Source organism: Toxotes jaculatrix, chromosome 20 (genome assembly GCF_017976425.1).
Source record: "Toxotes jaculatrix isolate fToxJac2 chromosome 20, fToxJac2.pri, whole genome shotgun sequence".
Classification (NCBI taxonomy): domain Eukaryota; kingdom Metazoa; phylum Chordata; class Actinopteri; family Toxotidae; genus Toxotes; species Toxotes jaculatrix.
In genome coordinates this window covers 8,973,652-8,987,072 of record NC_054413.1, presented here as the reverse complement: position 1 = coordinate 8,987,072, position 13,421 = coordinate 8,973,652, and the positions used below count along the sequence as shown (strand labels likewise).

General features: G+C 42.8%; 2 protein-coding genes across 2 annotated transcripts; one reads left to right on the top strand and one right to left on the bottom strand.

Moving 5' to 3' along the window:
• Window positions 1–322: 322 nt before the first annotated feature.
• On the bottom strand, window positions 323–4,357 carry mtfr1 (mitochondrial fission regulator 1). The gene is made up of 8 exons (XM_041066302.1): window positions 4,260–4,357; window positions 3,489–3,597; window positions 3,242–3,340; window positions 2,352–2,491; window positions 2,020–2,255; window positions 1,614–1,860; window positions 1,360–1,540; window positions 323–1,088 (listed from the first exon to the last, which is right to left on the bottom strand). Exons 2-8 carry the CDS (start codon window positions 3,522–3,524, stop codon window positions 1,041–1,043), a joined length of 987 nt encoding a protein of 328 aa, XP_040922236.1. The 5' UTR covers window positions 3,525–3,597; window positions 4,260–4,357; the 3' UTR covers window positions 323–1,040.
• Window positions 4,358–4,683: 326 nt separating this feature from the next.
• On the top strand, window positions 4,684–13,012 carry armc1 (armadillo repeat containing 1). The gene is made up of 7 exons (XM_041066209.1): window positions 4,684–4,871; window positions 5,775–5,986; window positions 6,658–6,749; window positions 8,640–8,832; window positions 9,326–9,442; window positions 9,951–10,025; window positions 10,669–13,012. The coding sequence occupies exons 2-7, from the start codon at window positions 5,825–5,827 to the stop codon at window positions 10,858–10,860; spliced, it is 831 nt and encodes a 276-aa protein (XP_040922143.1). The 5' UTR covers window positions 4,684–4,871; window positions 5,775–5,824; the 3' UTR covers window positions 10,861–13,012.
• Window positions 13,013–13,421: the final 409 nt, after the last annotated feature.

The following is a 13,421-nucleotide window of genomic DNA, read 5'->3' as shown; positions in this document are numbered from 1 at the left end:
TATAATAATGCTTTCTTTCTTTAGTGTTGACGTTGAACTGTGAGTCGAGGTTCTGGGAAAAGCTGAAGTGCAATAAGAGTCAAATCTTTTCAAAAGAGGTGCTGATAAAGAAAACACTGCACGTGTGCCTGTACCGTCAATAACCTAGAAGTATGAACTTTGCTTAACAGTTACATTATCTTTTCTTCCCCATTTAAGCATCATGGGAAACAAAGTACAGTTTGGCAGTTAAAGGCAGAACATCGCTGAGCATCACTGGAATGTCTTTGGCTCTTAAAAGCGGGTCGTAGTAAAGAGATAAATTATGTCAACTAAAGCTGGGATGCATATATTCGAACCGGCAAAAGACATGGAAGCCGTGGCAAGACTGGCAGCTAGGACACAACTTACACAGGCTCAATGCATAAAGAAAATAATAACGATGAATCTAGGGCATAATTAAGTGTATTAAAAACAAAATTATCTACTTAAACCACAACATAAATACACAGATCCCAATCATAAATTAGTCTATGAGTCTGTATACATATATAAACAATACATCGCAATATCCCACAAGGAAGAAAGTGCTCCCTTACTTCTGTGGTTTCACAGACCCCTTAGAAATGGGAATGAAAAACTGACCAGCTACTCTCTGTGCAACAAGTTTAACACAAACCTAACAAAGACTGAACAATACATCTAATAACATTATAAGATTCTGTAGTGTTGCTTTAACATGAACTTGTGTGTCTCTGACACTTAGACTCAGGACTGTGATGAATTTGAACTCTTAAACAGAAAAACAAAAGACGTTCACTTAAACAAAAAAAAAAACAAACATATATCACGATTGTAAAACAGAAAGCTAATATAAGTTATAAAAGTGCAAAAAGCAGATGGTCAGGATGATCACTATGAGATGATACTTGGAGCAGCCTGTCATCTAGTTCAGACAGAATCCCTTGTCCTTCCACAGAAACAGCAGATATTAAAAATGTTGATAAGGCACTTTAAAATGTCCACAATAAATCTGGGCCCTCGAGTTCACGATCACCCACTCAGAGCAACTTCTTTTTCCCAGTTGGTTTCAACATGTGCTGTCCAAACTGTGGAAACAGAAGACAAAATAAGGTACATGACTCCCTACAGACCACTAAGACAAGTCGCATTACAGTCACTTGATTCCGGTGATGAGAGAGCATGTGAGAATGGATCCTGAAATTTCTTCTTAAATTTTTTTTTTATGGTGTATGAAGTATTATCTACAAATAACTAAAATCTGAGATTGTTTTAGTCACAGTTCTTGCAGTTGATCCGCTAAATATGAATTAATGGCTGCTTCAGAAAATTCAGTGAAAGGAGTCAAACGTTTCTCACCAAAGGGCTTTCGGTTCGAGGTTTCACGTCAGGAACGGGAAGTTTGAAATCTTCCTTGTCTTCCTGTCCACTGTCGTGTCGATAACGGTGGGCAAATTTGCGTTTCAGGGCCTCGGCAATGAGAGCTGCGGCGTCTGCAGGCTCGCTGGACTTTCCTTTGGCGTCACCTTCCACTGGACGACTGTGGAAGCATACAGGCAGTGAGTATTGAACGAACAAATATGTCTCAGTTCACTTCTGAGGTCGAGGCCTACCTTTTGACTGATCGCAGCTTGACTTTGTTCATGTCCTTCAGGACATCGAGCATGTTGGGGATTTCTGCTGGCTTTGAGTCCACAAGTGTCTGACCGCCCGTCTTCTTCCCTCTGCGCTCTTTTATCAAATCAATGGCCGAAAATGTCCGCTGGAGACTTGGGGGCGGTGGTGGTGGAGGAGGAGGAGGAGGCGGGGGAGGGGGAGGCAAGGTGCCACAAGGTGGAGGAGGTGTCCCTGTGGTAGCAGCTAAAGTGAAACAAAGGAAATAGAAATATTACAGCCCTGTGACATGTAATTCTGCTGCCACCTAGGGGGAAGTCTATATTACTACAGTGGTGCAAAAAGAGGAAAACAAAATAGGGAAGGAGAGAAGTGTATGTTTTTGAAGGCAGTGTTAGGAGATACCTGGCTGTGTGCTCTTTTCCTGGGCCAGTACGATTTGTGCTATCTGAGCTCTGAGTTTTGCAAGTTCTGTCTCCAGTGCGCTGATTTTCTGAATGGCCTCATCGTTAACGACTGTTGGCCCCTGAGGGTCCGGAGTCCCCTGGTGCAGACTGGGAAGTGACCTCCGGCGGGTTAAGGGTTTTCTCTGACCATGAGGCTGTCGGGCTCGAAACACGAGTCCCGGTGGCATCCTTGACCTGTTTCAATGAGACCATTTATTATTACAGATGGTCAACAGAATCACAGTTTCCTAGACAAGGAACTACAATGCAAACCTTTCCTCTCCGGCTCACCTGGGTCTGCCAAAGTAGTCTTCTTCATCCTCCTCCTCCTCATCCCTGTCAATCCAGGCGACATCAGCCAGAGAGGCCACCTGACAATTCTGCCTCCTGGGGCCAATCAGGACACCAGCGTCCTCAGCGTACGGATAAAGCTATCAGAGAAAGAGACCAGCCATATTCAACAGTTTGACAAAACATTCAGAGAAGAGCACACACCAGCACACACTACAACACTAGATTTTCCACAACTACGACTTGTTTACAAGTGGAATTTAATGATATAGGAAGTAGTTAGGCAAAAATGAGGGCAGCTCAGAAGGAGGAGGGAAGAGGGGCTGTTGTTAATAAAAGGACCAGGTAGGTCAGTAGGTCTATAATCAGCTCGAGGTTGTTAAAGTTTGCTGAACAAACTGACCTAAAGCAGACATACTGCATTCCTCATAGCTAGGGAGGGCGGCTGGAGACAGAAGAAGAGAAGAAAAGAGAAAGCACAGTGTTGAAGGAGACAAGAAAGAAAAGGCAAGCAAATCAGTTTTTAAAATTGACAAGCCACTGAGTTGTACTGCAGCGCAAAAGATGTGTTTACAGTTTAAAAACTCCAAACAAATTTAAAAAAAATGTTTATGATTCATTAGTGAGAACAGTCAGACAAGCAGAGGTAAACAAACGTTGGAGAGGGTGTGTGATTTGTTGTCACATGGCAGTGACTCCAACAGTCAGGAGAGACGGGCAGAAAGACAAGAGAAGACAGGGCTATATCAGGAGTGACAACTTTAAATAACCTGAAATAACAAAGGGGAAAATACGCCATCACCTTAAAATACAAGATGTACATACTACATTTTTCGAAGACTAAATGACACAACACTGTAAAAAGGATGATCCTCTTCGCTTTTCCTCACCTGAAAATGAACCCTGGGGCAGGGTTTAAGAGGAAGACTGGCAGCTATTCTCCTCACAATGCTTCTTGAGGACCCGTAGGGCTTGGCTGATCCAAAAGCCTGCAAAAGCAATTTTCACTTGCTTTACTTAACAAAATGAGAGTCAGACAAAGCGACAGTATGCTGGTGTTTCACGGTGAGATCACCACATTTTGCATTCTACAGCAGACACCAACTAAGCCAGACATAAACACGAACTCTCACGTACCAGGTCCATTTCGATCCGTGCATAGTCTTTACTCATTTCTGTTGATGTGTTTCACAAGGGCAGCCGGACACATGCCTGAATGCCAAGGGCATCATCACCAAACAGTCATCTAGAAGCAACACAAAATATGAGTGAGTCATTCAGGTTGAATCACCTTAAAACACAGAACTCTGACTACCTGAAGAGCCCTATGCCTCTACAATACACCAGTGCAAAGATGCTCCAGTAAAATACATTGCTATACATTCTGGATCAGCCTTCAACAGTATTGGCTGGTATTGACTTTGAAAAGTGAGAGTTATCTTTCCAATATTATCACTCATGCCTGCATCGACAGTTGACGTTGCTATTGCCGCTTTATCTCTCTGTTTATTTCTCGATCAATCATGACACCATAGTCATGAGAAGCGAACGCTTCAAGGCAATCTTTATTTGCTGTTTGTGTTAAGAGTTCAGAACTTATATGAAGACACCAGCGAGAGAGAGAGCAGGTCGCACTTCTCGTACAGGTATTAGCTGATTTCATGCTAACAGCAGGCTAACGTGCTAAGGATTGCTCGTGACTTTAGCGGGCAGTGTAGCTAACTGACGCTAACAAGGATAGCGGGCTGAATAAGTCCAGCCAACTTGAACAACAGCTGACAAGTTTATTAAGATCTGTCGAAAAAGAGAAAATTTCTGGTTACTCCTAGGGTGAAGATTAACCACGTGTCGGCGTTAAATACATAGTCGAGGATCAGATGTGTGTGTGTGACTTTGAAACCAACTTACCGAGCCGGACGATAGCTGACAACTTTCCATATTTTTCCACCTTGTCGGTTTTCTATCGCAAGAGGCGAGTCATAGGCAGGCTCATGGAATATATTTTCAGCCAATGGGACTATACGGACTACAATGGGTAGGTTGTGATTGTTGGATGTTACCATTGGTGATTTACATTGATTGACAGGACATACTCACCAATTAAGTTTGACCTCTTAACCAAAGCTACCTGATGATTGGGTTTCGCATCAGTCGACCAGATTGCGTCGTCGTATCATTTGTCAGGAACCTTGTGGATGTTTGTTATATTTCTCTTCATTTCCCGGCAGGGCTGTGTCCGGTTTAAACTGCTGGGATCCTGAAGGAAAACTGGGATATCCCCAGTCCCAAAACAACTGTACCCACTGATGTGCCACAAAACCCAAACACCGTGCCCAGCTGCTAGCTAAAGAAGCATAGTAAAGAAAGAGGCGAAGGCCTAGCTTTAGTGAAATTATTTTGTCACGTTTGTTTTTAAGGTGGCATCGGAACGTAGCTATTTCTCGTTACGTGGCTTTTGCATCTCTTGTAATTGAAGTGAGGCGGGGTTGTCTCATGATTTTACTAAACACTGACAAAAAGGTATGCTATTAATGTCAAGTAACGTTAGCTAGCCTAGCTTAGCTGCTGAGTCGCCTCTGTACCACAGGGCGTGTTTTGAGGTGAGGTTGGGGGTCGTAGAAAGTGTCTTTGTCAGAAACGAGTGTTTGTATTTTGGCTTACGAAAATCACATGTGTTAGCAGTAAAGCGTAGGATTAAACCGCATGATTTTATAATTTGTCAACCAAAGCGTGCTAAGCTGTTTCGTTTTCTTTCATGTCATATCCACAGTCTTATCAATGCATACCAGTAAATCAGGTAACTTAACAAGAATCACTAATCAGTCAGATTGTGTAACACCACATTTCAGAGGTTACTGCTGGTATAGATCCCCAGAAACTAACAAATCAGTAAAACGTTGTCCAAGGCAATGGGATGGTAGTAAAAGTTAAACAGTTCATGTCACAGACTCCACGTTTTGCAGGGTGTAACATTGTTCTGCAAGTTATTTAAAATAAAGTTGTTATTGTGATTTATTTTTTGCCACACATTTGTTTTAGTATTGCAGTGATTAGTGACTTCAACTGATTCATAGAAACATATTTCTTAACAATTTTGACAATCAATTAATCTTCATGTGATTTAGAAAAATAAAAAAATGACTGGTTCCAGCTTCTCAAATGTGAAGATTAGCTTTTTGTCTCTTTTTTTATATTATTGCAAATGGAATATTTTGGGATTTTCACCAGTGGTCAGAAAACATAAACAAATTGAAGACTTCACTCTGGGAAAAATGTGATAGACATTTTTACCCATTTCTGACATTTTTTTAGTCCAGATGGCTAATTAAGAAAATGACAGTTTAATTGATTAAGTAATAATTAGCTGCAGTCCTAATTGGTATCATGTAAGCTCCCTGATTTACCTCATCTTTCTGTTTTCAGTAGCGTGAAGAGGTTGGTTTGATGTGCATGGCATCAAGAGAAGAGGCGCCATGAGTGCGGAGGTGGATGCACTGACTGTGGTGAACCAGCTGCGAGATCTTGCTGCAGACCCCCTGAACCGAAGAGCCATAGTAGAAGACCAAGGCTGTCTGCCAGGTCTCATCCTATTTTTGGACCACCCCAACCCACAGGTCGTCTACTCTGCGCTATTGGTAAGCAGCATCCATGCACATGTTGAAATAAAGATCCTACATATTCAAGATGATGATTGATACATGAAGAAAATGATAAAGTTGGGACACAGTAAATTAATTATGTAAATGTTCTTGTTGAAATATCTACAGCAGCTCATTGGATTAAATTTCTTTTGGTTGAATAATCAGCCAGTGGGTCTGTAAATGAGCTGTTTTCTGCTCATGTCATAATTTGAGCCTCCTGCTGTCCAGTGGTGTCAAATCGGGCTCCAGTGACCGTCTAAAGGCGATCTCCTCCACCACTGAGTCGCGCACACATGGTGGCATTAAAACAACTACATATTTAAAAATGCTGTCCAATGGTGACATCTGCTGTTGTGGTGTAAACACAACAGAGTCTTGATATAGCAGCCTCTCCCCCACTTCCTCCACCACCACCACCACCCTTTTGTCCAGCACAGGACTTGTAGTGCAAGTACACATTTAAGTGGCTTTTACGTAATACTTGCTCCTTGATGGTAACCCGTGAAGTGTAAACACAGGGTCAGTGCTTGTGTATTTATATTGGTTATGTAATGTTTTATCACTGCACATGCGTGCCTATTTTAAAAACCCTTTCTCTTATGATATCAGAAAGGGTCTGTCAGCTTTTAGTGCTGGATGGATAACGGTTGCCCTTGTCCTTGCAGGCTGTGCGCTACCTGGCAGAATGTCGAGCCAACAGGGAGAAGATGAAGGGCGAGCTGGGCATGATGCTGAGTTTGCAGAATGTCATGCAGAAGCAAGTTCCTGTCACCACCGCATCACACACACTCGCACACACACATGCTCAGTGTGCACTTTCTTTACATAAAACCTTAACCTAGGATTTCTTTTGTTTTGCACGGACAGCGTGTGCCAGTCTGCAGATTTTTCCAGGCAGGACAATGTCATTCCATATTCCACGTCAGGATGAATGTGATTAAAGTTGAATTAGAATAAGGTGGTAACCAGTTGCTGTTGCTGCATGTCATAGATTTAATGCATCCTGCCACCTTGCTACAATTTCTTGATGAGTCCACTTGCTTATTTTTACTAGTGTAGGCTCAGATTTGCTCTTGTTTTGTGATGGATGTAGCAGGTTGTTATGCAGATGCAGCTCAATTTTACATTTTCTGTATTTTCCAAAAGAACATTATAAACAAATTCTAGCTGCTCATAAAGTGTTGGAGCGAGGTTTGGTTTGAGGAGGTGTCGTACTTCAAACCATTGCTCTTTACCCAAGGGTCTGTGGCAGTTTTGCTAAGTGATTGCTTTTCATCATTAGCACCCTGACTGGAATAGACCTGTGTTCAAGTGGCCGATTGTAGCTTGTATGATTTTGCACCCCCCCCCCCCCCCCCCCCCCCACACACACACACACACACTCCTCTTCCTGCAGCGAAGATCTTGCTCACCCCTGGAGTAAGCCAGTCACTTCAGCTAGTCAGAGGTTGCATCAAGTGGAGCCCTGCAGTGACAGTAGCAGCTCTCCCTACTCGCGGTCCAGTCAATTTGACTTTGGGTAGAGGTCGATCATAGCTGGACGGAGTGGGAACACATAGCTAACGGGGGAACGCCTAGCATAGCTGCACGAAACAGGTGTTAATACTATTTTTATTTCTTATTTTTATTAAGATCTGAAGCTCAAGAACACGTTGCCTCTTATTCAATGCATGAAGCGACAACTAGATAAATAAATCAATTGAAGAGAGTGTTTGGCTCGCTGAAGGGCTGACAGGCTTCCATAGAGCCAGAGTAGGAATGTGTTGTACAGCGCCAGGCAGTACCAGGCTCCCAGAGGGCGGCCATGCCAGACAGCCGATGTCGTATGTAGTTACTATAGAAGGAGTGACGACTTGGTGACATATAAAGCATCACACCCTGCAGGGGTATCCCAGGATCCCTCACAAAATATCAGTTTTGGCATTATAACTGCAATGGACCTCATGTGGCTTCTTCAAGGAAAGCTGCTGCCCACTAAAATATTTTGCTCCGCTATCGATTTTTTTTGCTAAAAAGGCAGTAAAAATCTAAAGTGTAGGCTTAATTAGCATGAGTCCGAATGCTATGTGGTGGATGACAGCATTGCCTTTGGGTAAACTGAAGGATTTGGGGCTAGAGACAGACTCAAAGATTGACAGTATTTCTAAATTTGTTGTATGTAATGTGAATGTGGGTGTCTGTTCTGCCTGTCACTGTGTTCCCCTGTGGCAGCTGCTAAATTCTAGGTCTCTGGTGGCAGACTAAGAAGAATATGGTCAGTTTCAGGCTACATCCATTGGAGCTTATCATATGGGAGCTTTAATAAATAAATTTCAGTTTTGAGCATGATTCACACTTCCCCTCCCACAGAGGCACACGGGCATCGTGATTTCTCTGCCTGTGCACTGGTCTTACCATCTTGCCTTTCAACAGAAATATCTTGCCACAGTAATATGACTATTTACGAGTGCCTATTCTTGAACATAGATTCTACTACCTTCAGCTGCATTGCATCTTTAGTATTGGTACACCTGCACTTAAAAAGACACTATTTCAGCAAAACACTGGCACTGAACACATCTTACAAATTCAACAAAATTAGATGTATCAGTTTTTTTTTGTGATCATAATCCTTTCTTCCCCTTTTATTTACTCTTTCTCACCAAAGGAGTACGTCGCCTGGGGAGACAAAACTTCTGGCCTCTGAGATCTATGAGATTCTACAATCGGCTGGTAAAGAAGAGGCCGAACAGGCGGAGGCGGCTGCTGCCTCCTGTCGGCGCAAAGCCCACTTCTTCCTGGGCTCTAACAACAAGAGGGCCAAAACTGTGGTGTTGCACATTGATGGACTGGATGACTCTGTAAGTGTTCACAGTATGCACGCGGGTATCGAGACAACGCATGCATAAAAATCTCTTTTCCGGGGCGTCATGTTTGCTGCTGTCATAGTCGCAGTGCATCTCAGCGACGTCTCTCTGGCACAGCATAGACGGGTGGAGGGGTCAGGTTGTAAATGTCAGGCATTGAACAGCAGGATGTTGGGATTGAACCTGAACGCTGCTCCGCAGGAAGCTTGCACCTAGCCAGATTACATTACAGCAGACGGATGGCCTCTGGTGGGCTGCTCGGCTATCGCTACAGCACAAACGCACATCACTGTGGCAGCTGGAAACTGCAGTCATGTAAAAATGTTTTCTGTAGCAACTGAATGTTTTATAATATATTTTTTCCCCACATGCATCATCCTCATTTCCAGTCTTTTACTGTATAATGCACCCTTAAGCCATTTCCTAACTGGCCTTGTCGTTTCACACTTGTGTTCATACCTTTCACCTGGTTGCTGCCCCTTGTCAGACTCGAAGGAGCCTGTGTGAGGAGGCTTTGCTAAAGATCCGAGGGGTCATCAGCTTCACCTTCCAGATGGCTGTGAAGAGATGTGTTGTCAGGATCCGCTCTGACCTTAAAGCTGAGGTATGTGCCAGTCGGGATGCAGAAAACCATCCAGGAAGTTAGGAATGCAGAGTGTTTTTTTTTTTTTTTTTTTGCCAACATCTGATAACAAATGAATATCTGCTGTAATTTTGGTTGTTTGTTTAAACGTGTCCAGTTTCGATTTGTGGAATAAACACCTCCTTATCTGTCCTGCTCATGATTGTTGTCTTGATGATATTATAGTGGATAAATCAATCATTGCAAATGTCATGTTTAATCAGAAATAGTCTGGTTTGCCTAAAATAGATGAAAATGTGTTTTTAACTAATCATACTTATACAGCATTCAGTTGTTTGGCTGTCTAGGGTATAACTTTGGTTATTGATATTAAATGCACTAAAAGCTGAGTTGGGATCATCATTGTCATTCATGGCTGCATGAGTGGATTATAATGTGGCATTAACATTCTCCAAAGCAGTCTATGTTGTTATTTGAGTTGAAGACAGATATGGTGAATGAAAACTTGAGTCATTTGTTTTTCTCTCAGGCTCTGGGCACAGCCATCAACTCCACCAAAGTAATGACGGCTCAGCAGGTGGTGAAGACAGAAGATGGAGCAGAGGTAAGACTGTGTGCTTGTGTCTGCCATAAATACAGGAAGACTCTTTTATTTCACTTGGGAATAGTCAGCTAATAGGTCAGTGTGCTCGCTGTATGTTGAGTGTATCGCTGTACAGGGCGTGTAGCCCTCCTCTGCCTGTGGCTGAGACTTATTCACACTGACATGATTAGCTAGTCACATCTCTGCCTCAGCCTGTAGGCTAGCTGCTTTTTTGCCAAACACATGACTGGTCCCAGTTGTACCTTTTTTAAAGCAACATGCAGCATGTACCAAACTGTACAGTGAAGCTGTGTTTGAAACGTTTTAGAATATATTAGACTTTAAAGTGTTTATTTTCCAATAATCTGCACTGAATTGTAGTAATTGTTGCTCAATAAATGAGTATAATATAACTATTTGGCAACGGTTGCATCAGTAGTCATATACAATGTGGCCAGCAGGGGTCAGACCTGGCTCAGTCATGTATTTGACTCCAGATGATGATGATTTTGCCCTGTAGTGGAATAACTGTATTTGACATTAATCCTGGAATCTTATGAATCGGTGTTTTGTACAAATTGCTTGTTTCATGGTGGAACAAAAAAAGCACAATTTATTCTATTTTCTGTTTTTTTTGTTGTTGTTTTTCTCTGTCTTTGTGCAGCTGATGGTTCCATTCCAGGAGGACTCAGCGGTGCTGGTAGAGGAGAACACAGACATCCCAGACTACCTGCCCGAGGAGGAGAGCCCATCCCAGGAGCAGGACAAGGCTGTCACGCGCGTAGGCTCAATCACAGACGGCATGGGCTGGCTCAGCACGGCCGCCAACTTTCTGACCCGCTCCTTTTACTGGTGACCACTTCCTGTGTTACTCTCTCTGCTTCCTGTTTTTTTTTTTCCCCCCTCACAAAAGTACCATCCAGCTGCAGCCTTAGCATCTCTCTGCCTAGTCCCAGACTAAGCCCTGCCTCTCGGCCCTACACTAGCCTAGACTTCCCCCCTCTGCAAAGCACACAGAGCCCGGCAGCACGTGTGCAACAAGTGCTGGACTGCCAAGTGGAACCTGCAATAACTTAAACTTGTGTATATATTGAGCTACAAACCTCACTACGGGCTGTATGTGCACAACTATATACTAGCTGCACCTGTATCTCACGAAACATAGCCAGAGGACTTGAAATCAGCCGAAACCAAATAGCATTCTGGAAATGTGAATCACTGCTTTGACAAAGTTGACACGTGGCAGGCGTATTTAATTGTTCTTCGGCTGATTTTCAGTATGTTGAAAATTGGGAGTTCCTTTTTTTTTTTTTTGAGCATGATTTTGGTTGCTTTCCTCCTGGTACGTTTCCCCCCAATCATAGTCCTTTTACTATAAATATATATATATATTTTTCAATTTTTTCATTCTTTAATTCCTCAACTAGGCAGATTTTTTTTCCTTCCCTCTTTAGATTGTTTTTTTTTTTTAGCATGCTATGAGTCTTTTGTGCCAATCTTGCTTGATGCCTAGATTCGTGATCGTTGTGTGTGCCTTTTTGACATTTCATTGTAATTATTATTTATTCATCATTCGTTTAAATGATTTGAGAGCTCCGAGCATGTCAGATGTAACGTTTGTGCTTCCCTAGCAGCAGCCGGCCTCCCCCCAGCTTTTAACTCACTGAGGGGGATGTCACTTCAGTATAGAAATAGAAAACTAGCAGCACCAGCAAGGGGCGGCAGCCCATTCAGCCACTGGCTCACATGCATATGACTGTTTGTTGCATACTGAAAGAAGAACTGATTAGCTAGCGGGCTGATTAATACACCACCCCTCGCTGCTTTTAGTTGTTTCTGCCACAAATCAGGACTCCTCCGATGTTGCTTTGAACGCAGCAGATATCAAGCGCGAGTTCTGCAGCGACGGTGAATTGACTGACAGCTCCGTTGTGTTAATTGCACAGACTTAAGGCTACCTCTGCTTTCAATCTCCTATCTCACATCAGCATTATGGTCTTCTGTAGTTTTAGATGAGCATGGTGAAGACAAACCTGTTAGCTGCCTGCTTGTGTACCTGGACTCCTGGTGACATTTTTACAGTATTGTTTGACCCGCCTCTTCTGTTCAGTTTCCGGTTTAGCCAGCAGTGTCCTTAAAAGCGAAGATCATGTTAGTGCACGCTTACACACAAAGAGGACTCACTAATGGTGTCATATGAGCAGTGGTGTCATACTGTAACGAGGGTGTGGTTATGTACATTTTGTAAATGGTGCCTGATTCCCTAAGATCTCAGATGTTACATGTGAAGGATTTTTTTTTTGTTCTGTTTTTGTAAGTCTAATTTGCATTTTATGTCACAAATTAGGATACGAGTTTGTAGCAGCTAATGCTAACACTCTTAATGAGTATTTTCCTGATCCTTTAGCCCTTCACAATCCTGTGACTCACACCAGTTTTAATTATTATCTCCTCTGACTTGTGTGAGTGTCATTAGCAATTACTGTGTATATACAATGCTGACCAGGTGAGTTTTATTGTTTTGATGGTGCGGAGGCGTCACAGTCGGTTGAGGTCAAACTGATGGATACGGAATGACCGGGATAACCTGAACTGATGGTGGCTATTCTTTGGAAAAGCAATAATTTTGCATTATGTGTAGTGACTATAGCTCAGCAGCCTTCAAAAAAATGTATTAGTTAAACATGAGGCTCATCAGTATTAAAATTTGTCCATTTTGCACAGAATTAATCTCTAAATTGCATCATGTCTCCGCTCATACTGCAAAGAGGAAATACTTGAATTTTTTTCCCCCTATATGTGTTGATCAAAGCGGATATTTCCCTTTTCTTGTGAGATTCACCACATCTGTAAGGCTGACAACGAACCGCAGAGTAAGTCCTCAAAAATGTAACATGTGTACAGACGTCATCTGTCATCAAATGTAATATAATGTAATGCAGATCTTAAAACTGTAGATTCCCATACACTGTTAATTGCAAACAATGATAAAGTTAAAATAAAAATTAGTCTGGTGCTTTTTATTCTTAGCTTAATTTTTTACATCAGGGTCAAGTGAATATGATAAGTGTTGACCTATGATTTCCTAGTATTACACTCCTCATGATCCTATGATTGCCTCATCTTCCTGGCATGTACAGTGGTCACACCAGTGCTCCAGACCTCACTTTGTCAAATCAAATTGCTGAGGGCAGCAACCATTCTTAGCAGAGAGAGAGGGGGGTAGAAATTCAGTTTTCTTTACTGGTGCATAAGTGAGCTGCCCCAGGGCAATCCTGTAGCCTGCCCACCACCTCCCCCAGCCCCAGTGCTGGTAGGCAAGCAGAGGCAGCAGCCAGCCCCAGCTGGAGGCCCTGCAGCCACTGCTGCTGCTGCTGCTACTGCTGCTGCTGTTGCTGCCGAGCCTCCAACGAGACA